General features: G+C 36.8%; 1 protein-coding gene across 1 annotated transcript; it reads right to left on the bottom strand.

The window, feature by feature from the left end:
• On the bottom strand, positions 1–19,829 carry LOC136248618 (uncharacterized). The gene is made up of 12 exons (XM_066040378.1): positions 19,750–19,829; positions 14,939–14,986; positions 13,711–14,214; positions 11,860–12,279; positions 11,314–11,438; positions 10,474–10,850; positions 10,133–10,417; positions 9,928–10,081; positions 1,420–1,512; positions 1,260–1,373; positions 1,124–1,209; positions 1–299 (listed from the first exon to the last, which is right to left on the bottom strand). The coding sequence occupies exons 2-12, from the start codon at positions 14,982–14,984 to the stop codon at positions 86–88; spliced, it is 2,418 nt and encodes an 805-aa protein (XP_065896450.1). The 5' UTR covers positions 14,985–14,986; positions 19,750–19,829; the 3' UTR covers positions 1–85.
• Positions 19,830–27,973: the final 8,144 nt, after the last annotated feature.

Raw genomic sequence — 27,973 nt, 5'->3', positions numbered from 1 at the left:
TCATTTAAGCAGCTATAAACTGAATGGCAAATGTATGTCATGGTGTACAATATAAAACAGTACAAAACTTAATGTTATTCTGTGTCTATGAAGTTTGTGACTTTGTTGTAATGTAACTTTGCTGAAGATCAAGATGGAGTTGATTACCAGCAGCAAGTGGGGCTCCCAATATCATTGACTGTTGATCAGATGTATTATCATCAGTGACTACTGTGGAGCTAGTCAACAAGGCCCTGTCTGATTTCTGTAGTGTCTTTGATATTGTACCAGAGAGTGGACGTTGTCTTGGCTCAGGATGCCTATAGGTAAAGTCATGTAAAATAATAATTATTATTGAGGGATATAAATTAACAAACAATGGAACAAGGAAAGTCATCTACGAGATTTAACCTACTTCAGTCATATACAGCCTGTCAATAGTACAGTCATATTTGTAGTAGTATAGTAGTATAGCTATACATGTAGGTGTAGATAACATTCCTTGTTTATTTCCATGATTCCTACTCAAATATAATAATTTTCTTTAATACTGTTATTTGTATTACTGGTGAACCGGTGCATACACAAAACAATGGATCCAGACAAATTATAATAGGAATTACACAAGTGAATGTAGCTACACCCCGACTATAAATTACTGAAAATGCAATGTGATCATTCCACTTTGTTGTCAGCTGTGTTCCCCCCATAAAAATGAAGAATAGTACAGTACAAGCAAAGCTTCTGGAATCCATCCACTCATTACAGATGATTCTCATGATAAAAGCCATAATGCACCACCTGTGAATCAACACCTTATGTGACATGAAGGAATATGGTGCATGCATTGTAGTTGCTGCAGTTGACAAACAGACATGTTTGGGTGTCCATGAAATTCTAGTTAAATTAAAAGGTTAAAATTAAAATGTTTGGAGTTGCTCTAGCTGCCATGAACGAAATGTGACGATGATACTTTTATATTACCACATTATGACATCATAATGATGTAATGCATTATGATGTCATAATGACATAATGGAAGAACAATAAAACCATCCTATTTTTGGGTAAGGAAACTATGATCCCTGTGCTACAGTACCATGCTGTATCCAAGTATTGCAGATTTTGCAGTCAGCAGCCTTACCAACACTGCATCATCAGTTGATATATAGCTCTGGGACAACCAGGAGGTGGTGGGAGTCTGTATCCAGTAGTGATCTTTTCTACATACTGTACAGAGAGAAGATAATTTATGATGAACAATAATATAACACACATACCTCTCTACCATTTAGTTCCTCAAATGGTTTATGGCCCAGGCTCCATATTTCATACATCACACAAGCAAAACTCCACACATCACTTTTTGTGGAATATTTCTTGTACAGAATTGCCTAGTGAGTGATATTGTTAGTTGTTACAATGAAGACACTGACAAACCTCAGGAGCAGTCCACTTTATTGGTATTTTCCCTCCTGAAGTGATGTAATACGTGTCATCCTCCATGTCTCGTGCCATTCCAAAATCAGCAATCTGTGTAGTTATTTATAACAAGTCATAACCATGAGGGGCAAATGTAGTAATCTATTGATTACTAAAATAATTATAACCCTATAAATAATAGTTAGACATCAAGAACCAAGGTTCTGCAGGATTTAGAAAACTTGAAGGCCCTGGGCTGTAGCATCCAAGCGCAGCGAGGATGCTACTAAGGGCCTGAGGGTTTTCTAAATCCCGTAGAACCCAGTGGTTCTTGACGTCTAACTTATTTAGACTACACATTGTACCTTGAGTTGACAGCTGCTTGTAAATGAGAAATGTATGGCTAATTGCTGGAAACAAGCCCTCTACATGGTGGGACCTCAGTGTGGCTGTTCTACCCATTTAAACGCCTATGCGTTGCCAATGTTACAGGCGCGTTCTATGTTTTGAAGTACTGGACTCGAGCAACTGGATTACAACTCATTGTAGCTGTTGTTGTGCCTCGACAGTTGCTTGTAAACAAGTAATGTAGTGTTGATTAGTACAAACAAGTCCATTACACCTCCCTCTAATTCAGTACAGCTGTTACTAGCTATTTAAACGCCCGTGTGTTGCCAATGTTACAGCCACGTAGTTATCATGTTTCATATCGCCTCAGAGCATGGTCTCTATTGGAGTGATTCTACAAGAGTTAGAGACCACGTTTTCAGCCAATCAAATTTCAGTATCAAACTTGTTGTAGTCTAAGAGTAGTTAGTTAAATCAATAATACTGTTGTCTCTTCAGGAACTGTTCATTAATTTTGACAGGAGCTGATTTTTGCACTATAAGATAAAAAGGATTTATTAAAACTGGGACCAAATAAAATATTTAGGATTGTGTATTTGAAAAAATACCAAGTGTTGGAAGGCATTAATTAGTTTCTACTTTATTCCTGTAAAAAGTTACATCATTAAACAAATTAGTCTATGGGACAAATATCCATATAGGCTAAGAAAGATGATTAACTTGGGAAGAAAAAGTTATACATTGCTCATCATTAAGTATGGTAGTACTGGATAATTAGGGATTGGTAAGAAATCATACAACTTTGTAATCTTTTGCACTTAAAAAAAAAAACAGCCTCACAATAATTTTTACTATAAAAAACCACCTACTGTTGTAATGATGCTGTTAAACAAAGCAAAAAAGTCACATGTTTCGATGTACAGTGAGTTTTAAAAATTTTGAAATTCACCTACATTTCGTATGCCTGCCTACCACCTGCCTGCTGTAAGATCTGGTAGCACTAGGTATATGACTCCAGAAACTTCAGACAGCCAAGGTACGTAATGATGGAAGATTCATGAATCTGTTGTACCAATTTCATTTTGTCCACTACACCATGCTGTCCACTACACCATGCTGTTAACTTTCATCATTCATTGACCTTCCCTTTTCTTTTCAAAGGATAATTGATAGTTGTGGTGCACATCACAGCCTCAACACATGATGTTTGCAATGAAGTGTGAACATGAGTGCCATAAGACGAGAGTGAATGAGTGTAGTAGATATGAAGTAGTTATCTCTAGTGTTTATTAATGCTATGTGGGAGGCCATGAGCTCTATTCTAGTGTTGAAATTCTTGTGAAAAGATGTGATCATGTACTATAGCTAGCTATAAACAAACTAGCTATTAAATTTCAAAGGGAAGTAGAGATCGATATTCGATATAATACACACACTACTAATAGTAAGGAAACAAGCTCAAAAATGTTACAGCTGAAATGAGAATGATCCACGCAACAAAAAGTAAGGAAGCAAGTCGAACAAGATTAGATGACTATTTCCTAAAATAAAACACATTTTAATTCCTACTTTTGGTTAACCTGATGAGACACATTTTAATGCCTACTTTTGACTAGCATGTTGAAATGAGACTAGCTATATCAAATTAGCCAAACTTAGGCATTAAAATGTGTCTCATCAAGTTAACCAAAAGTAGGAATTAAAATGTGTTTTATTTTAGGAAATAGCCATCTAATCTTGTTTGACTTGTTTCCTTACTTTTTGTTGCGTGGGTCATTCTCATTTCAACTTGTCCTTGTTTCCTTACTATTAGTAGCATGTGTATTATGTTGATCCCTACTATTGATCCCTACTTCCTTTTAAATTTTAAAACTATGGACTGATAAACAGTGTAATTGTAGTACAAAATTAAGAATATTAGGGATTATAAAAATAAAAAGTAGTGACAAGATGTCATGCCTAAAGATATACTAGTGGATATTTAATCTTTATTTCAGTCTATACCCGTGGGATTAAATGTCCACTAGTATATCTTCAGGTGTAGGCAACCTCCCTTGTTTCCCTTTTTATTTCTATGATCCCTAATCAAATTTAAAATTCTTTTCTTTTCACTTGTTTTTGTAACACAATGACTGGTTAACCTGTGCGTACCAAGAATGGCATCAGAATTAAAGATGTCAATTTGCAGTAATGTGCTCCAATGGCTTCCCTATGTTTGTAACCGGAATTGTCTGCATTTTTCATAGTGACTGGATTGGTTGCAGAGGCACTTCTTGTGCTGTTCTACATTTGTAACGGACTGAATATAGCTGAAAATGAATAACCACTCTCCACTTTTAGTAATTGATAATTGGGGCACATGTCCTTGTACTGTCAGCGAAGATAAATGGGAGGACAAGGTAAGTCTGTAATGTACTTACTGTGGTATACCAAAAGGTACCTGTCGGGCTAAAGCGATATCTATTAGTGAGAAAAAAAACAAGCCTGTAGCCTTAGCTGTTATTGAGCTACAAAGGGATCAGTTAGTTAATTAGTCAACAGAAAATTTTAAAATTTTGTAGCAAACTTATTGAAGTCCCTTTTGGGCTTGGTTATACCTACCAATACTGTCAAGGCGCCATGAGGGTATTGTGAGGTGGCTGGTTTGTAGTCAATATTTTCTTTATGTGAGAAATTTCTTTGTGTGTAATCTACACATGCATTAAATTGATATATGTGATTTAAATCATTTAAATGTATTGCTAACTAATTTTTCCATGAGATAAAGCTAGAATGATTCAAAGCATTTAGCAAATACATTTTTGTATGATATGCTAAAAGTTAGAACAACTGTCATACAAATATCATACAGTACCACCATACTGTATGTTATAGTTAAAGCACTGCCACACGTGTGTATGGAAAATACAGCACAAAGGGGATGTGTCAAGAGTCTAATACAGCACACAAGCATAAGTGGTGCTTTAAGTGTTTTGTTGTACTTCCTGGTCGTCTTGCTTGGAGCAATATTCTTGAGTACCCAAATCGCTTCAGTTTTTGGTGATCAGACTATCAGTAAGTTGTCATATAATCTATTTGTAGTCGTAGACCAATTTAGTAGGGTTAGTTTGGCTAGTTTTAGCATTTGACAGTGTCACGCACGTGATCTATCATGCTGTCTGTGTGAGGTTATTGGTTCAATTTTCCATGTCAGACTATCAGTAAGTGTTATATAATCTATTTCTAGTCATAGAACCAACTGATAGGATTAGTCTGGCTAGTTTTAGCGGTTTACAATGTCATGCACATGATCAATCGTGCTGCTGTTTTCGTAACATTCCTTACATAACTGCCCTGCATAACTGTACTGTATTTGCCCAATTAGCCACATAACTGTACTGTATGACTCATACAGTACAGTTGTGCAACTAATTGGTACAATATTAGAAAACACAACACGTGGCGGCACTTTGATCCTCTCACGCAAAGTAGGGATCATGAAGGTTTGGGCATTCTTGCTCATCAATATCACCCAAAAAAACAGTCTTACCTTATCTTCATAACAGCTTGGCAGTATTGGATAAGAATAACCAAGTCCAACCCTTCCAACAAGTTTCTATGGAATTTCAAAAATTTCTATTGAACTGAATTTTCTGCTAGCTGACTACCTTATTAACTGATACTTTCAACTCAACTATGATTAACACTAGGGTCTTAATTTCTTCTCTGTTCAACATCACTTCAGCCCAAGACATGCCTTTTTGCAAACCACAGCAGCTACAGTGCACTCCATCCTCTTTTGTGTCTCATTTCTTTCTCCACTGCCTCATTAGTAGTAACACATGGTGGCTTCAGTGTAAGCTGGTCATTATGAGAATTGCTCATAATTTCCGTAGTGAGTGATGGTGCTTCTATACTGTTTTTTGTATGCAATGCTGTATAATATGTAGAACATACCTGAAAATAAGCTGTCGCTTCCTAGTAATTAAAAGTTGGGGTACATGTTTAAGTTTTGTAGTGACTGGATTGACTACAGTGGCACTTCTTGCACTGCTCTTCATTGTAATGCTGTATAACAAGTGGAGCAAAGCTGAAAACAAAGCGGAATGACAACAATGTTTTCCAGTAATTGATAGTTGTGGCGCGTTATGTTTGACCTGTGCCATTCTTTCCTTTGATGTGGTACCCAGTGTGCATTGGTTCACTGGTTATTGTTACATAAATATAGATGGGTTTAATAAGAAGGCGTGGCACTATATTGCATCATTTTTGTGTAATGTAATCCGGATTTGTGTAGGGCAAAAAGATCGGGAAAATCAATGTAGGACAAATGTTTTCGAAGTGTTTCTGAGCACTGCAATACTGTATCAAGTAATCACTACCTGAAATACAAACCTTGTAGTCATACTTTATCAATACTCGGAATTTGCTGAAAAAAATAGCGGGGTGACTTTTGTACAGCTGGTTTATGAACATGAAATTTAATAATCTCCTAAAAACTTAGTACTTTAACGTCTGAAAGGTAACTTGAGTTTATTAATGGTTTTAGATATCAAACTACCTGTCTTTATCATTGCTTGATTGACAAGTTCCAGTTGACATCGCATTTCTTTTGCCCCACAAAAATGGCTGGCAATTTGCACATGCAGCACATTTTTTGTGATCACATCTCTTCGTTAAACATGTCTATAAACAAACAAGTATGTATAAGGTGGCTGAATGAAGTAGGGATCTACTAGTATAGCTGCAGATGTAGATGACTCTTGTTTCCTCGCTTTTCATTTCTATGATTCCTCAAACTTTAAATTTCCCTTATAGCTACTTGTTTGGTAAAACTAAACAAACTAGCCAGTACATTTTAATTTAGTAGGGATCCAAATGATAAAAAGTAGTGAAACAAGAGATGAATGATAGTATTACAACATAGATCTGTGGGAAAATCTCATGTTATAACAATTTTATTCAATGCCACCAAAGTAGGATTTTCCCACAGAGCTATGTTGGAATACCATCATTCATCTCTTATTTCACGGGAAGGTACAAACACTGGACTGGACCACTGGAATGGACTACTGGACTGGTAATTTTTTTGGTTCAGATAGCATTTTCAATACTTTTGTTAGGCACATTGGCTATTCAATACTTGCTTTAGTCATAACTGCTTGAATGTGAGTGTGACAAGTCCCAAGATTATTGTATTAGCTATGGTATTAGCGACATACGTATCTATTGAAATTTCATGTTATTGTATAGAAATGCCTCCTTGGTAACTTCTCTACTAAGCCATTCTATTTTGCACATAAGAATTATGCACATGTACGTATGATGATTAGAGATGGACAGATACCACTTTTTACCGAAATTTCTGATACGAGTAAGGTAGAACTTTGATTATCCGAACAGTATAAGTGACTGCTCTATTAGAGTATTTCGTCATAAAGTGAACGTCTTATTAGAGTAGCGTATGTTCTATTAGAGTAGTTGAACAGAACTCCCTATAAAAATGAATGGGCTTCATTTATCCAAACAAATTCACTTATCTGAACACTTTTATGATTGAACTGGCACACAGGTGTTCGGATAATGGAGGTCCTACTGTATTTGTACTGAAATTATCTGCCGATACTGATTCCGATACTAAGCATTGAAGCCTAGACAAGTTTATTATAGAAATTTCACTGTTGTGATACATAGCTAGCTATTAAAATATCACAGTAAGATCTCTGTTCAATCAAGTTTTAAAATATTCATCGTATAACAGCTAAACATGATAAACATCATTGTGGATTACTAAGTTCTTGATTTGAGGTAGTGTTCTTGTAAGCTTATTGATTAGGCAATTAATTGCGTGGGCGACTGATAATTGTACAATGTTTGTTACAGCTTTGCAACCAAACTTTTTCATGAAAAGGCAAGCCAAGTAGTCATAAACGTATTTCTTGAGGAACAACTGCACTGCCATTTAATTACAAAGGGTTCATATGCTCTAATATATTAGAATACACACAGAGCAAATGCAGCAATACTTGGAAACAAGTAACAAAGGCTTTGTTTCGCTACTTTGTTAGCTCAACTAAGTTATTAGCTACTGGGAACTATATGGTTTAATAAAAGTGGTGAGTGTCTACTGGTGCATAGTACGTAGCTATCTGTACCTTGTAGTACCGATACTGATCCGATACCAATACCACTGGTATTGGCATCGATACCGATACTGGTATCGGTCCACCTTTAATGATGATACTAAGCCAATGTATACATAGTGGTACAACACACATACGTACTTGGTGTAATTATGACTATGTAGCTGCTAATGGTACAGGTGTAATTACAGGTACTTGATTCGTATATATCATTTCAACATCTAATCCCCTGAAAATTTTTATACTCTGTCTTTGTGTAAGTCTAGCAGTTGATCTCTCTTCAATACTGCTTACATTTGGGGATCAACATGGGCATTATTTACTATCAATATACACATTCAACTTTGAAAACAGGGTATGCTATATGTGCTAGTAGTCTGCAATAGATGCTTCGGTGGAAAATGTATATACCAAGTACAGTGGAACCTCAGTTATTCAAACCCCTTGGGACCAGGGGTAGTCCATAAGTCTGAAAAGTCCATATCTCTGAAACTGTGTATAAGTAACTGTTTTTTTAAATTCAGTATTATCAATTACTCTAATAGAACAGTCACTACTCTAATAGAGCAGTCATTTCCATAGTTCGGTTAACTGAGAATCCGGATAAGTGGGGTCCGGATTGCTGAGATTCCACTGTAGGCATTTTTGAGGGATAACTTTTCACAAATACAGCAGCAAGCACAACCCTGTATCCAGGAATATAAAAAACGAAATTAAAAACCAAAAAACACCAGTCCAGTAGTCCATTTCAGCAGTGGTCCAGTCCAGTGTTTGTACCTTCCTCTTGTTTCACTACATTTTATCGCTTGGATCCCTACTTCATTTTTAAATTTTAATGTACTAGTTTGTTTAGTTTTTTGTATTAGGGTGACTGCTCTATTAGAGTATCTTGAGTCCAAGCAACTGAACATTAAACACATGTTTTTATTAGTAGCACAGTGAAAAACAAGGCATTGTCATGACCATGTCCCTTAAATATTATGCATAGCGCAGTTATAAGTACAGCTAGATCATTAAGGGGCGTGTCTCTCGATTATTACTATCGTTCCAGATTGTAAAGGGGCATGTCGCCCGATTGTTATTTGTCCAGCTAGTCCGTAATAGGTCCTATCATGCACACTTTGATACGGTTTCCTAGCATGAAGAAGAAAAGTACAAGCAGATTGAAGATAAAAGGAAACGCAAGGCGCAGAGGGCAACCACCCTGAAAGGCACATGCCACTAGTGAGTTTGTTATTGTGGCAAAAATTGATGGTCTTATGATGTGTCATTTAGCCTCTAGCATTGCGACCATGGTCAGGCTGGCAGGCAGGTAGACCAAAAATCTGGTTTGGGCAATTTTTAAAAACTTCAATATTAGTGTTTATATTTATTTATTTATTTAAGCTTTACAGCACAAGTGCTGAAGGTCTATAGGACACCTGGTCCTACAGCCTGTTTAAAGTTGTTACAGATATTATATGATTTAACACTTTAGATACACTAAAACTCTTCCTTAAAGGTACTTTTTGCCCCTTAAGATGTTTCTAGGATGGTTTTTAGAGGTGGTATTTCGCCGGGCACCACTCAAAATTGCGGCGATCCCTACTAAACAGTACTACCATACTGTTTGATATGTACAAACCCTTGACGTATGCTATCTTCGAGAATGAACAAAGATGTGTAATTTTTTACAATTTTCTGTCCTATAAGAAGTAGAAAGTATCTGTTTACATTTGTGATGGCTACTATATAGATGTTACTAAGTTGAGACAAAACCAAATGACTTGTACAATTGTACACAGTGTTACAAGCACAAAATTAGGATGCACAGTTTCCATTTTTCTGCCAGCGTTCTACCTTTTGTAACTCTCTTTGCCACATGCATCTAAGAAGACAACCTGTGATCACACAGTGGGGTATAAATTGAATACCCCGAGGGATACCCTCTAATCCACAAAATTTCAAGGATGAAAATTTTGCAGACAGCCAAGCAATCACAAAATCCATTTGACATTTATCTCTCACTTGATTAATTATACAGTACAATTTTATCTGATTTAGTTAGTGTACACACCTTACACACATCATCACTTGATACTAGTATATTCCTAGCAGCCAGGTCTCTGTGTACAAACCGCTTGTTAGCAAGGTAGTTTAACCCTGCCGCTATCTGTCTGCAGTAGCTTAACAAGTCATGTTTGATTTCACTGTGTATCTCTTCTGGTGCCCTTTGGTGGTGACAAAACATAAATTAGAAAACAAGCTGTCTAAAACCTTACATTGTTTTCATGCTCAGCAGAAGCTCTCGTAAGTCTCCCTTAGACATATACTCCAGTACAATCATCATGTTCTCCTCTTCAGTCACTACTCCATGTAACTGTACTACATTGTTGTGTTGAAACTGACCCATAATGGCTGCCTCCCTCAGAAACTTCACCCTGTCTGACTCTGAACATTTTGAATTGAGTGTCTTCACTGCTACTTGTATAGGATCAGCAGAACCATCAGTCCATGTGCCCAAATGGACTACTCCAAATTCACCAGACCCAAGTCTTTGTAATATGCTACAACATACATGTGTTTGCACTATGAAGATATCACCAGCTATATTATGACATACCCAACATCATCCTTTTTAATCTTTCGGTACTTCTTTTCTTCAAACCATGCATAAATATTTTCTTTAACATGTCCAGGGTCCTCATATATTTGCTCATCATCAGGTAGGCCATCACTCAATATACTACCATCCAAGCTATTCCTATACACTGATGTGGTGGCTACTTCATACTGGTATGGTATATCTGCCTTCTCATATGCGTCAAGTTCTGGAAGAGCCTGGTAGTCATTGCTTAAAAGTTTAGGGAGATCTTTAGTGGTGCTGGCTGGTTCCAAATAAGAGTACGGCTCATTTTTCTTGTTATCATTATTGCTATGTTCAACACTGGAATAGTATCCAGGATTATCTATTGCTTCATAATCAGCAGATGTTGCATTCTGAAATTAAATAAGCGGTACCCAAAAATTGTCTCTAATCTGATCTATGAGTACATCATCAAATAAAGGACATACAGCATTAACTTATATGAAATAAGTACATAAGCTAGGCAGATACAACGATGATGTTACAGAAGTTGATATTCTATTGTGAAAAGGAAATAGTAACTTTCAAATGTTTTTATCAGTAGAAGTCCCATAAAAATTTAAAGTGGGAATTACCCAGTCAAAATTAGTTTCAATATAATAATATTCATCTTAGGGGATTATAATGAAACCTTTTAAAATGATTGCAAATTGCTTCACATGCTAATACAATCATTAAAACATGTAATTTTTATTTATTGAACAATAGGATTCTATGGAGCATTCACTGCAGAAGAGGCCAAGTATGTAGCCAGTAGAACAATGACTTGAAACCACACACACGCACACACAAACTTTGTGATGGAAAACACAATACCTTAATAGTGACCATCCCATCCACATCTGGAGCATGTTTCACTTCATGTCTTATCACAGAATAATGATGATTAATCAACATTTTGTCTTTTAATGGTTCCTCAGGTGATTTATGTTGGTCATAAACTATAATGGAAATCATGTTAAAATTTTGTTATACTGGCACTAACTATAAAGTCATTGACAACCTGTAACAACAACCTGCTATGGTTTCCATTAAAGGGATAAGCACATGATTAATAAATGCCCATTACACACACCATCACAATATAAATACTACATTGTACTATTTCTTAACAATGAAAATATAAGCCCAACCCGAAGAACTAGAAGTGCACACTTCTTAGCTAACTGATAGGAAATCACATATATATATATATCATCAAGTCATCACATACATACGTAGTCAAAGCCACCACAGAGACAACTGCCCTGAGTCCCATCCTTTTGGGGCCTCTAGTCAGTGTGTCGTTGCTCCACATCCCAGGAGCCCACCTTCACATTCTACCATGTACCCTCTAAAGTCTGTGTGTGGCTCAGTGTATACCTTCAGTGATTTGTTCTCTCTTCTTCTTCCTCTGATACCACATCAGTAATACAATCACCAATACAATGAGGATACACACAATCACACCAACTACTACACCAGCAATGACTGGAGCAATACTAGAAGATGATCCACCACTACCAGTCTGACCAGCAGTAGGATTACTCATTATGATAGTAGAAGATGACTCTGTCATATTCATAGCACTAGTTGTGGTGGTGCTAGTAGTCATGAAATTTGTGGTAGTTATGGCAGCAGGTGTGGTAGTCATTTTGATGGTGGTAGACATGCTAGTAGTACCAACGGATATGATAGAGGTAATGGTGGTTGTAGGACTGGAAGCAACCAGTGTTGTAGTAGTGGATAACTCCATTAATGTACTACTAGTAGTAGTAGTAGTGGATAATGTACTTGCTATCCCTATACGAAAAGAGTTAATGGGAGAAAACTTTAATGAATTTGACAATTTGCATTACAATTTGTCATCAAAATTTGACATTTAGTGTATTCTCTTACACAATATCAGGGTTCTGCCCACACTGGTCGGCAGTGGTTCAAAACGACCAGTACCTCTAAAAACCGACCAGTACCCTCTTAAATCTGACCAGTACAGTTCATACATATATCACTGATACACATGCAATATACCCTAATATAACACACAGCATATCAGTTAATGCTAGCTTTAGGCCACCACTCAGGAATTTCTGGGTAGAACCCTGCAATATTGAAGCATTTCATCAAAAATTTACTTAAAAAATAATGTTCAATCTTCCAATTATATAAAATTTTCCTCATCAAATATTTGTACTCTATATCATAGTATCTTACACTTGAAACAGTTAATACTAGTACACAGACAGCTATAAAGTGAAAACAGTTGAGTATTCTATTACCTTTTTGAGTATAATAGTAGTTGATTTGATTTCAAACACATGATAAATCTTTCATACAACGTAGTGATTCCGTGTTAAACACACCATATTACTCATATGCGTCTAACAGATTGTATGATTTTTACAAAAGTTTTCTCTGAAAATTATAAGAGCATGCGCTTAACAATTTGACTCTACAGGTAGCGCACACTAGAAGTGCACTGATATGGAATTTATCAATATGCCAATAACCAATAAATTGACTACAAAATAACTGATTTCAATATAGATAATTACCAGTACATTGCTGCATCAAAAGAAGAATGATGCCAGACTTATTATTGATTTAGCAACTGACCCAAATATCAATTACTGAAAGCAAAATAGTCATTCTGCTATGTTCCACAGCATTACAGACTATGACAAGCATCTTTACAACTGATCCGTCAAAAATACAGATGATTCTTGTGATTAGCCAAAAAGCCATGACACACTACCTATAAATAAAAGCCCAGTGGAAGAAGAAGCTAAGAGGACAAAGGCAAGTCCATGATACATGCATACATTGTAGCTAGCACTGTTCTATCCTTTGGTGAGATGTAATAGATGTTCGCTAAGGATGAATTTTGTTACAAAAATATTATAAACATAAAGAATTTTATTAGCTGGTAGTAATAAAAGAAGACCATCATCTGACATGTAAATCTCTATAATAATATTATAAACAGCATAACCGCAGTAGGAATTAAATTGCACCTTAGATAATGGTCTCCAATGATAGCACACAGAATCTTCTGAAAACAGACAATTACGTTACAGTGATGAGCACTATGATCACTTCAAAATACATATGAAACAGCTGGCTAAAGTGCAATGCTGAAACAATGTGGGCAGAGTGACTGAAAATATAATCTGGTTGTAATCATAATACATAACATGATAGTATAGTGATAGTTGCATAAAGTGTATAACTTACCAAGATGTGCTCTAATAGCTATGTTGTAGTTAACATTTTGATTACTTGTTACAACTTCGCTTTTATTACCACCACGTCGATATGGTGTTATTTGTTGATTGGTAGTATCAGTATGTAATAATAATGTTCGCATTTCTCCTCTGTTAGAATACAATCCCACAACTGATCCCGATGGTGCAGTGAACTGTTCTGCTACTGGGAGGGTGTAGTTCTGACATGAAAATGTACTACCAACACTAGGATTGAATGTGACTGTGTTTGATTGGATGAGTGAATATCTGTAATTGGTGCTATTTCCAATCCTCTCCCCTTCCCAAATACCAGGATTAAATGTCACTGCTGTAGCACCATGTTTCTGATAACAGAACTCCCAGGTGGTCACAATTCCTTCACACTGAACTGTATATCCAGTTAGTATGTATGTGTGATCTGCAGAAATAATCATCTCATCATGATCCAGTGACCCAACAGTGATTGATCCCATACATTCAGCTCCACTGACTCCTGTATTTTATTATCAAATTTACCATATAAATGCATAGCCACAGCAAAAGATGATACACTACTTATCACTAGTTGTGACAATAATATAATTAAATGGCCTTGGCGGAAGACCGAGAGGCAAAGTTTCTTTCATGTCCATAAAGAAACAATATGGTAATAAAACAGGGTTGACACTTGTTGTATACTGACAACTACTACAACAATGCCTCGTGTTACGATTCTAATAAATGTGTACTGTGTTGACTGTACACACATGCGTACAATATACATGTGCCTATTACACAACAACGTTCTGACATTTCAAATTGCAAAACAGCCAAAGAAGTTCTAACTGTTTGTTCAGAACAACTAAATTCAGATCATGCAAACATTTACTGATAATTTTGACAGTTGCAAGTTGAAGTAGTTTGACAGACAAATGCTCTAAACATGCTATATGACCAAATATCTTACAGCACTTAAAAATGCTCATGGCAGCGCTCTTGACAATAATTCACGAGACTATAGTTACAGGACTTGATCATCTTCACTGACTAATTGAAAGGCATAGATAATGAAGGAACAGCAAGACTAAGCCTATAAAACCTCATCCTCTCACAGGTTATTTTCTGTACAACCTTATCTCAAAGTAACAAGTTGCAAATAATTAAGACCTATTTTTTGCTAAAATGTTATGCATCTTTGAACTACCAATATAAGACTGATAATATGTATACAAACTAACCTGATATCATTAGCCCCACAACAGCGCAAATCACAATAAAAATCATTTCTAATAATATGCACAAAGGAATAAAAGACATAAATTATCATTTTAATAGTTAACTGTTATCTGAACATGACAAGTATAGTTTCTGTTGTAGCACATATGCATCCTATATAGCAAATTATTCATCCTATTATTTCAAGCAAAAGCCCTGTAGAATATGGTGAATATAATATGTTGTTGGTGGTTTTGAGCTAGATGTCAATGATGATGGGACTAGTTGTAATAGTTAGACTGACAACCTGCATACTCTAAGTCAAAGTACATATGTGTAAATTATGAATAGTCTACTAAGCAGTGTTGGGAGTAACGCGTTATGTAATATTATTACTTTTGTGGTAACAAAGTAATATAATGAAATACGCTATAAAAACAGGTAATATAACTCAAGTTACTTTACTTACAAATGTAACGCATTACCTAAGTAATATAGTTACTGTAACGAGTCTAATATTACGTAATATTATTACTACAAGTAACTAAGTTACTAATCTCGTTAGTTATCCTCTGAGTAACGTCTAGCCACAATGAAGTAACGAGGCCTACTGAATGAAGCTTATTCACCAGCTTCTTACTTACAACCAAGATTTGCATATTGTCCAACAACGCAATCATGTCACGTGATAAGGTGGTAGTTTCACACGTGACAGCTTAAGGCTGTGGACACAAAGTAATATAATATGTAATATTATTACAGTTACTTTATTTTATGGGTAATATGTAACTGTAACTAAATAGTTCGGTTGCAAGTAATATGTAATATGTAACTAGTTACTTTTACAAAGTAACTTGCCCAACACTGCTACTAAGTACCTCAATAGGTATCTCAAAATAGTTTCTCAAATATTTACTTTTTTATGGTCACCTATACATAAATAAGTATAGGTTTTTCATGCTTTAGAAACTGATTTCTAAAATTAATTATGAACAAGTGAGATGTGCCGTGTGTTGATTCCCTCAACTGGAGATATGCCAGCCCTCAGCAGATTTCTGAAATGTTACAAACCTCATTAAATTTGAAATTAAAGACTTTATGCATACAAAGTAAAATGACAGAAGGTTTTTAATTTCAAATCCAAGTTTATATCAAGACACATGGTAGTGTGTCATGTGGCCAAGAAAGCCAGCGCACCACACCATGAGTATATTGACAGGAAGAAAGAAAACAGCTTTTTCACGCATGCATAGCTCCTTCTCCAAAGCACACCATTTTTGCATTATAGCTGTCTGCCAGGTAGGGTAGGCCACACAGCAAGTTTATTAAATTTTCAACAGCCAATTGGGAGATATGGGCATTCAAAGTTTTGTTTTACTTTCTTCTTATGCTGTATGGGGGCTACGGGGCTTTGATTTATTTTCGAACACTTTGCAAAAATTGCTAACATGGCCCCCAGACACCATGTATCTAGAGCATGCTAAGAGCTCCCTACAGACTGCTCTTTTCCACTAACACTTTGCCACAGATATTCTATTATTGTTCATTGCAGGGATGGATCCAGGAGCTGGCAAGGGGTAAGGCAAAAACAGATAAGTTGTAGGTGGTTGGTTGGTTTTCTTGTTATCTTTAAAGCAGCAAATAATCACCTCTTAGTAGCGTCTCACTTCTGATATTCAATTAGCTAACATCAACCACCAACGATGTATAGCAAATACCCATAATTATGTATATTTTCCATGTCTTCCTATTTTCTGCTTATTTAAAGCTACAGCTAGTTGTAAAAAATTAGTGTTTTTAGCCACTGCAATACAAATACCAAGAAAAATTATATAATTTGTTTCCCTGATTAGAATTTACTTTCAAGCACCACGTGGAACATGGTTGAACTATATATTGCATGGATATTAATTGTCCAATACAATTAATGTACAAATGTACTGAGATAGAAATGATAGTACTGCATGACTATACTGTAATATCATCATTTACTGGTGAATTTGTTATTTTGGCGTAATTATGGTGGTCATACAACATATCATTTAGCCTCTACAAACTAGTCATTGGATTTATGAAAGTAATAAGGATAATTCAAGGGCGGCGGAACCGGATAGGCAGGGTAGCATTAAATGTCTACCCAGCTTTTAGTAGTAGCTATTGAGCCATGTTCCAAGTCCACAGAAAGCAGTCTGGTTGCTCTGGTTTTCCAGGATCGCTTTTGGATATTGTCACTCGAGATACTCTAATAGAACAGTCAACGATACCCTAATAGAGCAGTCAATGACTATTTATTTCATTAGAGTATATTTTAGCAGTTATAATATTGTTTTTATAGATGTGAAATTGTCTCCAGATTCAATCCCAGAAAGCAATTTTTTGAAAAATTTCTGGGGCTAACCTAAGCATGCTGAAAATGCTAATTATGCTTGCACAACTATGATGCTGGTGGTGGTCATAGAAGTATGGTCTCACAGTTGCCTACCCAACTTGTAGATGCTTCCTCCACCCCTGTAAGTTACTAATTGTAGTAAGGTTTCACATTTTACCACACATGGGTAGGCTCAAAAACATGTGTAGCTTGATATAGGTGACTGGATTTGGAAAATCACCCTTATGGGCACATTGTTGATTCAGAGAAAAACGTATTTTAATAATTTAAAGCTTTGTTACTGACCAGCCTTGGAAGCCACACGTTTGGATTTTTCAGGAACAATTCACAACCTTTAAGAGCAGCTAGTGGCCAAGGTAATCCCTGTAGAGTTTCCCACCATTTTAGATAAGTTTTTCACCAGTGTTGCTGTATCACAAGTCCTCAAAAAGAGGTGGAGGGTGGGGGGTGGCAGGGCGGGCAAGAGATAGACTACAAAATGGACGACAATAGTAATTGAAGGCACCAAACCACAAAACAGCCCGTCAGAGGCAGGAAATAGACTGAAATCTCACAAAACAGACATACATCACACATTCAGCTCCCTGCTCGTATGTCCAGAGTGTATGATGAACCTCCCAAAGCACTTCCCTGTTGTTCACAGGCCTGTATAGACATCTGGTGTGGTTATACAGGCCATCAGAGAACAGTCCACCAAAAGCAGACCCAAGTTTAAGGCGAGTTTGATATGGAAATTGTTAGCCTGATAGTGCAGCAACTTCATGTTGGTGCATGTTATCTCACTTTTGGCTTTTGCGCCCATATGGTTGATTGTGCTAAATCCGGTCACATATATAGCCTTGAACAATCAAGAACTACATTTTCATAAAAGAAATTAACTCACACAATGGTTTTCAGGGTGACTTGGCCATACAAAATTTCATATTTCAACTTGAAAAGCATATCCCAGCCAACTGTCCTTTATTCAATTGTTAATCATGTGCATGGTATTCCTAATTTAGGTCATAAATTTGATTAGTTCAGAGTAAATTCCCATAGCCTTGGTAACAAGTGAATCCCACAATACATTGTGCACTTAAAAAACTGATGAGAGCAGACTATCTAATGCTGCTACAACTGTGAAATTACATGGAGCAGTATTCCCTAAAGGTATGTGAGTAACGAACCATCCATATTATGTGACACTGTGGTTATCACTTCATAATTTTACTGGCACTTCAAAAGTAGACTAAAACCACACATTTTTTTACCAGGCATGTACTTCTCAGTAGTAAATTATTGTTAAAGTACCAAATTTTTGACATGGCTTTGTGACTGTGGTCAGGCGGGCAGGCAGGCAGAATCTTCTGGTCTGGACATTTTTTTTCACCTCTAATACTATATCTGGCATTAGTAACACTAAGATTCTTCTGTATTTAAAGATGTTTTCATCATGTAGGATGTTTCTGCAGGACACATAACTTATATGATGGTTTTTATGGATGTAGTTTAGAGGGGCTCATTTTAAAGGGGGAGATTCCTACTATACAATACTGTATGATAGTTGAAGCATGCATATACTGCATGGATGATCTAGTAACCTTCATAATAAACCATTCTTATAGATTTACAATAACAATCATGTGAACTGTTAAGTTGTTATTCATTCACATGTTAAGATCACTGTCATAAACTACATGAAACTCATAATCATAACAACTACATCATCACATGATAAAAAATACACCTATAAAGCCATCTAACAGCCACAATGGCTTCTCAGAGAGAGAACCATCAATGATGATGAAAATAATGCATATGTATATTATACAGTAACTAAAAGTGTGGTGTGTCCTCGGGCACATGCGACCACAACATGGAAGACCATAAGGTGGTCGTGGCAAGGAGTGAAATTACAACAAACACACAAAACAACAAACAAAAAAATAAAAATAATAATAGCAAATAAACAAATAGTCCTATGTTTCTACCGACCACTCAGCACAGTTCCTTGCTAGAAAAATTCTTCTAGACGCAGTAATAGATAATCCAGCAGCTTCATCAAGTAACTTTCTACTGACGTTGAGACCGTGAGATTGCCGTAGCTTGTTGAACGTAGCTTAGAGCATTACACAGTGAGAACAGTGATGATTGTAAATAATGGCCAAGAACACTAATATATATTTTTAATGTAGAAGAATTAACCGGTCATGTGTGGCTTACCTACATAGCTATACATTATAAATGATAGCTATGTTACAAAGGATCACGAAAATCGCTCGGTACACATGCATCACGTATCATGACATGACTTTAACGTGCAGCGTCAGAGCCACCGTATATCATGGGCACCCCAGGCTATATCATGAGCTATAAAATCTAACAACCGCTGGGTCGCGGCCGAGTCGCGGCAAGGTATTAGCAAACAGAATACACATACAAGAGCATACACATTTGTATAGTCACCTTAGTAATCGATTATGAAAAGTAGACTAGCCAACAACTTGTCAACTGCGTACACTGCCAGCACTACACTATGCTTGTGCTTTCACACATTGGAATATATATAGCTAAGTAGCGCTGGCGCCTTATTATTATTATTATTATCAAGTCTACTAGTTGGGCACTGGAGGGTTTGCACAGAAGGCAGAGCCTGTACGAGGTGCTTCACCACTAGCCCAGGGAACCTAAGCGAAAATCGTTGAGTTTAGTAAAGCGGGACAAATGCTGAAAAAAAGCCTTCTAGGGCTCCTGTTGGGGACGAGAAAAGAGAAGTGGCCTAGGCACTAGACTAGCTTTGCCTGGATGGGCTGGAAAAAATGTCCTGCTGCCGGACCATATCATGCATATGGCCGGACGAATAGACACCAGTAATGCGCCGTAATTAACAGAGTGTAGTCGGCTAGCTGCAGTACTATGATTCAGAGTGGCTTCCCTTTTTAATGGTATGGATCCGAACTTGGGTTTGTGCCCCTTCCCTTGCCAGCTCCTGGATCCACCCCTGAACTGTGGAGGATTCTTAAGTGTTACATGTGGTGACTGTTCTATTAGAGTATTCTCATTTTGCTTGATCTGACTGTGGTCGCACGAGACCGAGGACTAATAATGTATTGTATGTATTACTAATGACGGTTCTCTCTCTTTTACTGACCACTTTATTGGACTTTTTGTGCCAATAAGAGAGTAGGCGGTACAGATATATATTTTTTAGTTAGTTTCATATAACAGATGAGATGTAGACATGTTTCTAAATTTTCTCTAGAGTGTTGATATCCTTTGCCAATATAGAGATTCCATTATACATACCACTCAAAAATACATCTTAGATTCTTAGAGTCATCCGTTTTGAATGTGTATATACTCTGACGAAAAAAGGTGATATGCATGCAATAAATAAATAAACTGCTTAGCTTTGATTTTATGTGCTTCTCTTCTGCAGATCAGTGTAGAGAGGAGAATGGAGCTCCCAACACTGCCATGGGAAACTAATTGTTTTTAGAAAATCATATATGTGTGCGCTGGTTTGCTTACGAAACACAAATTAACAGTGTTATAGATCTTGCATTAATTTTTCAGGCTAAACTTTACTCTGTGGTGGTTAGTTTGTATCACACATTATGAACATCATGTTATAGTAATGAGTTTTATTGACTGAAAATCTAGAGAGTTGGCCCTTCAGCTATATAAAAGGGTGTACGTACCCCTCTGAAGCAAATATAAGTGCATGGCAGTTTGTTTACTTTTATAGTAATGCAATTAAAGAAATAAAAGAAAGTAATGCAATTTTAGAAAGTGACTTTATAAAATTTTCTGTAGGTGTTTTTTAACTGTCCGTTTAAGACCCGAGATTCGTGCTTGTCGTGATTTTCTCAACATCGTTTTGTTTCTATTTGGAATGTTCAAGACGAAAGGTACAGGTATGGTGAGTATCATTTGGAAACTGGCACCTGGGTGGTTTTTTACACTTGTTTTATTGCTCTCTGGTGATGTACACTTGAATCCTGGACCCAGTGCTGCCTTCCCCTGTCGAGTGTGCCAGAAAGAGGTATTGGATAGTGATCCAGCAGTTCAGTGTGATCAGTGTGACATGTGGGTCCATGTGACTTGTGACTGCTCTTTGACTATAAATGATTACAATGAAATGCTGGCAAATCCTAGTGATGACCTTTTTTTTGTCGCTTCGCTCCCCTTCATTCATCCATCCCATCTCAACCAGGACTGTCTTGTGTGTGTTTTAGTGCTCGGAGTATTATAGCCAAATGACTGGATTTTGTGGCATTTATGTGTGCCCATCAATTTGATGTAGTAGCAATAACAGAGACTTTCCTTGATCAGACTATTCCTGATACCCTGATTGTCCCAGATGGATACAGTGTTTTTCAACAAGACCGTAATCGACATGGTGGTGGAATTTTAGCTTTGTTAAAGTCCTCACTTATTTCATTTCGTCGCAAAGATCTTGAGTCTGACTGTGAAATGCTTTGGATGGAACTGCTTACTCCTAGAGGTAAAGTTAACTTTGTAACATTTTATCATCCTCCAGGTTCCTCTGTGGATGATTTGCAACAGTTTATGGCTACTATTTCTTTTGCTACAACTTCCCATCTTCCACTGATTGTGTGTGGTGATTTTAATGTCCCTGACATAGATTGGAGTTTGACAAGTTCTCCCATTGCTAATCTCCTATGTACATAGTTTCATTCAAGATAATTCACTTGTTCAGCTGGTATGCCATCCGACTCGAGCTCACAGTGATCACATTTTAGATCTGTTGTTGACTAATGAACCTGATTTTATTTTATGTATCTCTGTGGGGGCTAGCCTTTATGGCTGTGATCATGATGCTGTGTACTTTACTCTCCTTACTACCTTGCCTCCTGAACCATCACGAAAATGGAGATTGCTTAAGTACGATGATGTTGATCTTGATTATCTCAATGAAGTATTTTCATGCGTTCCATGGGATGTTATAGATTATGATGCAGATATTGACCAGTGTTGGCTGCAGTGGAAAGATCTTTTCCTTTCAGCAATTTATCAGGTTATACCATCAGTAAAATGGAGTAAGCGAAAACTTAAGCACTGGTTTTCCCATTCAACCATTGAACTCATCCACAAAAAACGACAACTATATCAGGCTTATAAACTCAATCCCACTCCAGCACTCCATGATCAGTACAGGAAACTTAGTAATGTTGTGTGTAAGTGCTGTCGGGATGATACCATCAAGCATTCAGTTTCTGTTTCTGCAGACTACCATTCTAACACTAAGAGATTTTGGCATTGGATTAACTCAGTTAAGAGGTTTAGATCACCAATTCCCCCACTGTCTCATGCTGGTTGTGATGTTGCAGATGATGCTGAGAAGGCTAGTGTTTTAAATCAATATTTTTGTTCAGTCTTTACGAAAGAACATATATCTAACCTCCACGAACTCAAACTAAAGGTCTCACCAGCTACTATCATTGATTCGGTCACAATTTCGCCTGATGATGTTCTTAGTCAGTTGAGCTCTCTGGATATTGCAAAGTCTTGTGGCCCTGATTGTATTACACCACGTATGCTGAAGCTAACAGCTGATCATGTGTGTTCTTCATTGAGTAAAGTGATGAATAAATCTGTTGTTTCAGGATCTTTACCTTTTGACTGGATTTCTGCCAACATTGTTCCCATTCATAAGTGCAGTGACTGACGTTCTCCAGAAAATTACCGCCCTATTAGTTTGACTTCGACTGTTGTGAAAGTTTTGGAGCGTATAATACACAAACAATTATATTTTGTATTGAGAAAGAATGACCTTTTGAGCAAGTACCAATACGGCTTTCAACAGAATCGTTCTACGACTACTCTACTGCTTCAAGCTATAGATGACTGGTCTCTGTCATCAGATCGTCGTGAATCTGTTCACTGTTTGTTCTTGGACTATGCAAAAGCATTCGACTCTGTTCCACATGAAAGCCTACTCTTGAAATTAGAATCCCTTGGGATAAGTGGTAGTCTGTTGGAGTGGATGCGATCCTTCCTTACAAAGATATTTCAGAGGGTAGTTGTTAATGGCTCCTACTCAGATTGGGTGCCCGTCACTTCTGGAGTGCCACAGGGGTCTGTTTTGGGCCCTCTGTTGTTTTTACTTTATGTAGATCAGTTGACTACTCTACCTAAAGTGTGCAAATTGAAGTTGTTTGCTGATGATGTGCTACTTCATTTTAGTGTGACATCAGTGAAGGATTGCCAGTTAATACAGAATGATCTTTCTGCTATAGTTTCATGGTCTAAACTGTGGCAGCTTAATTTGAATCATCGCAAGTGTGAGGCCTTATCCATTACCAACAAGAGGAAGCCAATTACCTTTACTTATTTTATTGGAAATCAACCAGTCCAATGGACCAACCTTGTGAAATATCTGGGGATTCATTTAAATAGCAAATTGCTTTGGTCTACTCAGTGTCAGATTGTTGCTACAAAGGCCACCAGGGTTTTGAATATTTTGTGACGTACCATGTTTGGTTGTAATTCAGAGGCCAGATGTAGAGCATACAAAGCTATTGTTAGGCCGCTGTTGGAATATGCCTGTGTAGTCTGGTCTCCGCATACTGTGAAGGATGTGAACTTGTTGGAAGCTGTTCAGAGACGTGCTGCAAGGTGGGCTTGTGGTAGTCACTGGGACCCAACCACATGTTCTTGGTCTATTTCCCATGATGTGTGCTACCAGATGTTGCATTTACCTACCTTGCGTGCCAGGCGTGATTACTTATCAGGACATTCGTCATAATGGTTCCATTCCCTTTTCAAACTATTCTACATACAACACTATGCCTACACGTAGCCATTCCCTTTCTCTTGTACTCCCACCATCAACAATCAATGCTAGACGATATTCTTACTTTGTGCGTGTTTGTTTTGTCTGGAACCAGGTTCCCATTGACATCTTGGGAATTGAAAGCCGTCATTCATTTCACCATGCTGCTTATAAACATTTCTGTTGTACTTTCTAAGTGTAATTTTTGTTATTGTTGTAATTTTTTGTATTGTATTGTTTTTGTGTAACGTTGTGTTTGAGTAATTGCTTTTGTATTTTGGACAGTACCTTGTACAGGCTCGCCTTTTGTACTGTTCCTTCCCTTGATAATAATGTAATGTAATTATTTTAGTGGTGAAAAGTGAATTGGAACAACAATTAAATGCATGACAATACAACTTAATAAAGTATTCAATAGCTAACATGCATGTACACAGAACTACTATGGAAGCATTTAAGCAACATTACTTACATAGAGAGAAAAATAGAATTTAACTGTAGCCACCTTATATATAGAAGTAGCACATCAACTCTCCATCACATTTATGATACTTGTAACCATGCAACCTATATACAGTGTGTTATTTGATTGATAAGTACGTGTCATTAGCCACATCAATACGTACGTGTTTATGAGATACAGTTGTAATTGCAATGATCCATCAGCTCTGATATGAATAACAAACTTTGATCATGCAATTAAGTGACCATAATTGATTCCTGACTTAATCTTTCACACTTCTAATCAACACACATTTTATCCACTATACAGTAGCTGTACATTAGTTGCAATAATATATATTTTATACTACTTCATAGTATCTGGATTTTGTCTTTATAAGAAGCAACTTTCTGCTGTTAAAGTTGTGTCACTCACTACATCTGACACACATGTAGGTATGTCTACAGGTAAGACATTCTTGTATGGCTACATACGTATGTTACAAAACTACTACATCTCACATGATGCTTGTTCAGCTTTGGCGCTGATTGTCTCCCTTGCTTTTATAGTGAAAATACAATTGGCTTATCATCTCAAACACTGTATCATCAATTCATAGTTCTAGGGAAAACCAGGAGGTGGTGGGAGTCTGTATCCATTATTCGTTCTGCAACAAACCACAACTACTTTCTACATTTAATTGTTTCCCTCCCTCACCAAATTTGAAAATGCTTATCAACAACAGAAGCCACTTTAAAGGGGAAGAAAACATTATATGTTTACCATGGGTACATTGTTGTCACATTCTCTAGCAGTGAAAACAAACATTAGTTACACATCATCATGGTGATATCTCTTCTAATTTATATAGCTATATCCATTGTCTACTGGAATTTCCTTTTGCCATTTAGTATTATGCACAACTTCACTAGGCCTCTTACAAGTATGTGCTGGCTTCTACACACTGTAACATGATTCCTATGCTGAATAGCAAATATATAACATCTTAGTGAAAAATTGACATGTATGTAAAATATGACACAAAAAGGCAGTTTATAGCTATATTATACAGGGCATGATGGGTTAACTGAACTGGCCAAATGTCTTACAATATGTCTGTGCTCTACAGGAACCTGACTTATGGCATATCCCTAAATGCCACTATGGCTGCTTAATATTGTAGGATTTCTGTTAAGGAATCTTTTTGACAGTTACAGTTCTATATCTTTCATAACATAACAGGCCCGCTGGGTCAAGAGATATAGACAGACTATATGAACACGCTAAATTGTATCTACTCAGCTACTATAGACAGATATCATCAGGACTGAACTATCTAACAATTGAACACTTTGTACACAGACCTGACTGCTAGTATTATGTTTACATTGCTTGTTCAGACATTAAAAAATGGCAATTTTAAATATAAAAACTGCATGGATGAATATAAGTATTGACAAACTCACGTTTGTATGTCTTTAAGCCACATAAATTTCTTATCCCCTCCAATTTTCTGTGTAGGACTACATGTCAAAGCCTACAGTTGAATTGTCACATACAGAACAGATCTCTATTTGGACTCAATGAATACGGTACATACTATTGATACATATATTATTTATTTATTTAAAGACTTTACTTTATTGAAATTGGACAATTAGAAAAGCTTAAAGAGCATGCTGAAATTGCTGCTACACAACCCTTGCTAAGAATAGTACTTGTTGTAGTTAGCTGCCTTTGTCAAAAAATGAAAGTGTATGCATTTCATTTCATGGTAGCTATACAGAAACATTCTCAGTAGCAGTGGTGGATCCAAGGGGGAGGGGGGCACAGGGCGGAAAGTGCCTCCCCCCTCAAAAATACAAGCAAGAACGAGAAACCCTAATAGAGCAGTCAGTCAAATACTTTAATTGAACAGTTACTGCATGTAACACATAAGAATCCTCCACAGTTGCTGATCCTTTACAGTTGTTGACTATATATATATATATATAAACTGGCATCTGTAGGCCATCCCATAGGCACATGTACATTTAGTCTGTTAGGAATTTTGCAGATATTGCACATGGTACATCTATGACAATTGGCTCATAAGTGAACTACCTATGACTCTCACTGATCCGTAAAACTCTTGATCAATGCAGACCAGTTAGAAGCATAATTTATTACAGTATTAAAATATTTAGTAAAAAACTGCTCTACATCAAAACTTTTAAGTCCTGAGTACCTTTAGTAGGCATTCCAGTATCCGAGATTTTTTAATAAAAAATTTCTCCGTATATTCCCCAATAGAACCCTGGCACAAAACAACAACTCGCGTTTAACTTGGGATTGCTCCGTAGTCCGAACTCCAATGAGGATGAAAATCGCTATGGGGTTTGTCCACACACTGATCATCATGAAAATCTTAGTTTTGTCGTGCGCGTTACATATAAGTAAGTTTTGTGTTGTTTTGTAATCTTTTCATGCCTTGCCCTAGTAATGTATGTAGAATACTTTAAAACTTTAAAAAAACGTAGTGTCGGGTGGAAGGTAGTCACTGGTGCTTACTTTAAAGTGCGTAGTTACTTTGCTCGGGTTAGCGATTTTCAGCTCCAGAGCAATTTTCTGATGGCTGTGTCATCAGCTCAAAAATACACTGAAACCACTTCAAAGCTGGCATAACAATACCATAATTGAAGCCACAATTCCACCTTAGGTATTGTTGCATCATTGTGGCACCTCCACTTTAGTTGTTTACCTTTATAAGTTGTTAACTTGATGTTTTTCCTTACTGGAGATAGCCTCTTGCCTGTGGGTATGCACCATTGTATTGAGAAGTGTGCAGTAGGTGAAACGTATTTGCTCACTACAAAGCATACAAAGATCGCTGAGATCCGATAACATCTGACATTATATGTTCAAACTTGCAGCTAGAAGCAACTAGTTTCAAGACAGTCCAGATTGCTAGATGGCTTCCTGATTCAATTGTGCCATTTTCCCCTTTAAAATGTATGGGGAGCCCTGGAGAAAAAATGTACCTTTTTTCGGTTTTAAAGCACTGTGCATGCCAAAGTAGTTAATTCCAACCCAACAAACTATATATTTCTGAGATTGGCAATCAATACTCTATCTATTGAGCATATAAAAAGTCCATTTTTCCAAAGTTTAAAAATTGGGCTGGAATGCCTACCTTTAGTGCCTGGGGGCTGCCATATAGTCCATAAATCAGAAGCAGATAAGTGGCTACGAGGTGTGATCCAGCATTTTGCAAGAGAGGGTGTGCCAGGATAATAGATACACGATATGGAAACTATGTTTTCTCTTAGTCTCTACCATATCAGATCAGCAAAACCATCAGTCCATGTGCCTAGCTAAATGGACTACTCCAGATCCTCAAAATTTAGAAAACTGTAAATTTTGAAGATGGAATAAACCAAAATTAAGACCAATACACTTATGTGTATGTA

Source organism: Dysidea avara, chromosome 3 (assembly GCF_963678975.1).
Source record: "Dysidea avara chromosome 3, odDysAvar1.4, whole genome shotgun sequence".
Taxonomy (NCBI): Eukaryota; Metazoa; Porifera; class Demospongiae; order Dictyoceratida; family Dysideidae; genus Dysidea; species Dysidea avara.
Note: the sequence above shows the minus strand (reverse complement) of the source record. Positions and strands in the feature narration are given on the sequence as shown.